Source organism: Anopheles marshallii, chromosome 3 (genome assembly GCF_943734725.1).
Source record: "Anopheles marshallii chromosome 3, idAnoMarsDA_429_01, whole genome shotgun sequence".
In the NCBI taxonomy this organism is placed as follows: Eukaryota; Metazoa; Arthropoda; class Insecta; order Diptera; family Culicidae; genus Anopheles; species Anopheles marshallii.
In genome coordinates, this window is record NC_071327.1 from 32744221 (window position 1) to 32746622 (window position 2402).

The 2402-nt window shown below is 42.1% G+C and overlaps 1 protein-coding gene across 1 annotated transcript; it reads left to right on the forward strand.

The window, feature by feature from the left end:
• The first annotated feature begins 450 nt into the window (after positions 1-450).
• LOC128715330 (ovomucoid-like) lies at positions 451-642 on the forward strand. The gene has a single exon (XM_053810213.1). It carries the CDS (start codon positions 451-453, stop codon positions 640-642), a length of 192 nt encoding a protein of 63 aa, XP_053666188.1.
• Positions 643-2402: the final 1760 nt, after the last annotated feature.

Sequence of the window (2402 nt, forward strand, 5' to 3'; positions counted from 1 at the left end):
AAACACAACATGTCCGCCTTATGATTTGTTTACTTTTCTTTTTTTTTCGCTTTATGCTAAATTCGCTTGGTATTGGAGTTTGTTTTACATTAATTCTGTCTGGATTGACGGTGACTGTGAGGTAAATGGTGCGAGACCTAGACCTTACAATCAATCTGCTACAAAGCAAGCAGATTGTAACAAGCCACCCATAGGAAAACAAAACTTCTAAGAAATTACACTTGTTTGACGATTACGCCATACGCACACATGGCCCCATGTTTTCTAATTGAAAATAGCAAGGTAGCGCTACTGAGGGAAGCTGGTACCCCGCGGAGATGAACTCGTATTTAAGTGGAATTGGCACGTAGCCATTACATCACAGTTGCGTCCCGTGTGTCGATCAGTGAGGATCACTGCTAGGTACCGCTTTTCTGCACGAGTTACAATACAATCGGTTAAACTACAACCATGAAGCTGCTGTTTCTGTTGAGCTTCCTGCTGTGCGCAATTCTGGCCGCGGCCGGAAAGTATCCGTGCCCAGCCTGTCCGGCCAACTATCTGCCGGTGTGCGGTACCGATGGCAAAACGTACGCCAACGAGTGTATCGTGGAGTGTACCGTTGCACCGAAAGTTCAGGTGGCCCGTTTCGGCGAGTGCTAGAAGTACCAGTTAAGACCATCCCCAACGCGCCCATCTCCAACTGCAACATTCCGAAAGCAGCTACTGGATGTTAGACGCAGTTAGCTCAGTTATTATTTTCTTCTGTTTGACAAACAAATAAAACTTATGTGCTAGATACAACCTGCTACAACATACAATCTGTGTGAGGAAGGATCTGTGTTAGTGACTTGCTTATTGGAGACAGTTCCGTTTCCACTTACAATAGTTCCCCCAATTAACACAATCTCCATAAATCGAAGGAAAGAAAATAGAGATTATTACTAAACACTGTAACAGTTTAATGCTTCTTCAACAACCTCTCATAATAATCCTGTCTTGTGCTTGTCGTGTTCTAGTGTTGTAAAGGGAAATGCGGGAAGAAACCCTTCCTAACGAGACTCACTACGCGGAAAAGGCAGTGTAAAGGAACACTTTGTAACAAAACATTAATCTGTAAGACACATGCCCCAGGCTGGCTCTGTGTATGCGTGTGCACGTACGATAAACTGGGGGAAAAATGTACAGTTCTAGCATTACCTATCTTAAAACTAATAGAAAATACGCTAACGTTTTAAGTTTTTCGATGTCCTCAGTTCGATTATCACAATAGACAGCCGCAAAGGTGGAACCAAACAGGCCACAACTTACACTACTGCACACCGGAGAGCATACAAATACAAATGTCTAAAACATGACAACAGCAAATGAACTACAAACTGTAAAGTCACATTTAATGTGAGCAATATCTTCATCTCCAAGAACAAAAAAACAACTTCCACCCCAACTTACACACAACACACACACACTAAAATACACTCATTTTTTCTAACATGTCTGATTGAGGGACCAGTCTTTTAAGTTTCGCCATTGCTCATTACGCACCTCAAAATATTTCAAAGCAACGCTGTTGCCCAAACAAATGGGCCTTTTTGTAGCTAATAACGTTCCAGTTACAGCAATCTTTCCGGCTTTAAGAACCAAAAAAGCATACACTTTTTGCCCCAAACCCCACCAACTTGTTAGCATGGGGAGTTTAAACTTTTGAGCAAAACTGTTTTTGCAACACTTTAATCACTCGAACTTTCCATCCAGTTTTTTCAAAGTAACTCGATCTTCGCATTTCACACCAAACCAAGAAACGAGTAGAATTAAGATATTAATGGGAAACCCAGAATAACGCGATAGTAACTTGTACTGATGTATAGCAAGAATGTTGGAGTTTTTTTTTCTGCGGTGTAATACACACATTTTAGAGGCAACTGACATTATCTTACATTTTTAATACAACTCCAAACACCCACATATGATACACAAGATAAACAGTAGTGGAATTTAAAGGGCACCAAACACGAAGGGAAACCTTTTTTCGATCATAACACATCAGAAATACATCCTGACGTTTATTGGTCCAGTTTGTCAGTGGAGTACCCTTTACGGGTGCCGAAAGCTCTTCCACAAACGCTCTCCCAGCATCTCCATTTTCTCCGGAATGCTGATCATACTTGGCGTACATTTTCACAAACTTTAGCCAATTGCGCACGGCATGGCGCACCCATTTGGACACACCAACACACATTTTGATGGCCCGTGAGCAATGGTGACGTAGCTTAGCAGTAAGGTGCCGTTATCAGCTGAAATTGGGATCATAGCTTTATTACATAATAGGATTAGCAAAAAAAAGGGCTAAGAAGCAAAGCGGGCGAATATCGGGGCGAGAAAATCCCGTCGGCTGACGAGTGCAAGTGTATTGCGGTGAGAAG

Excerpts from the sequence above, each read along its gene's own strand:
- LOC128715330 (XM_053810213.1), top strand. The coding sequence starts at position 451 with ATGAAGCTGCTGTTTCTGTTGAGCTTCCTGCTGTGCGCAATTCTGGCC.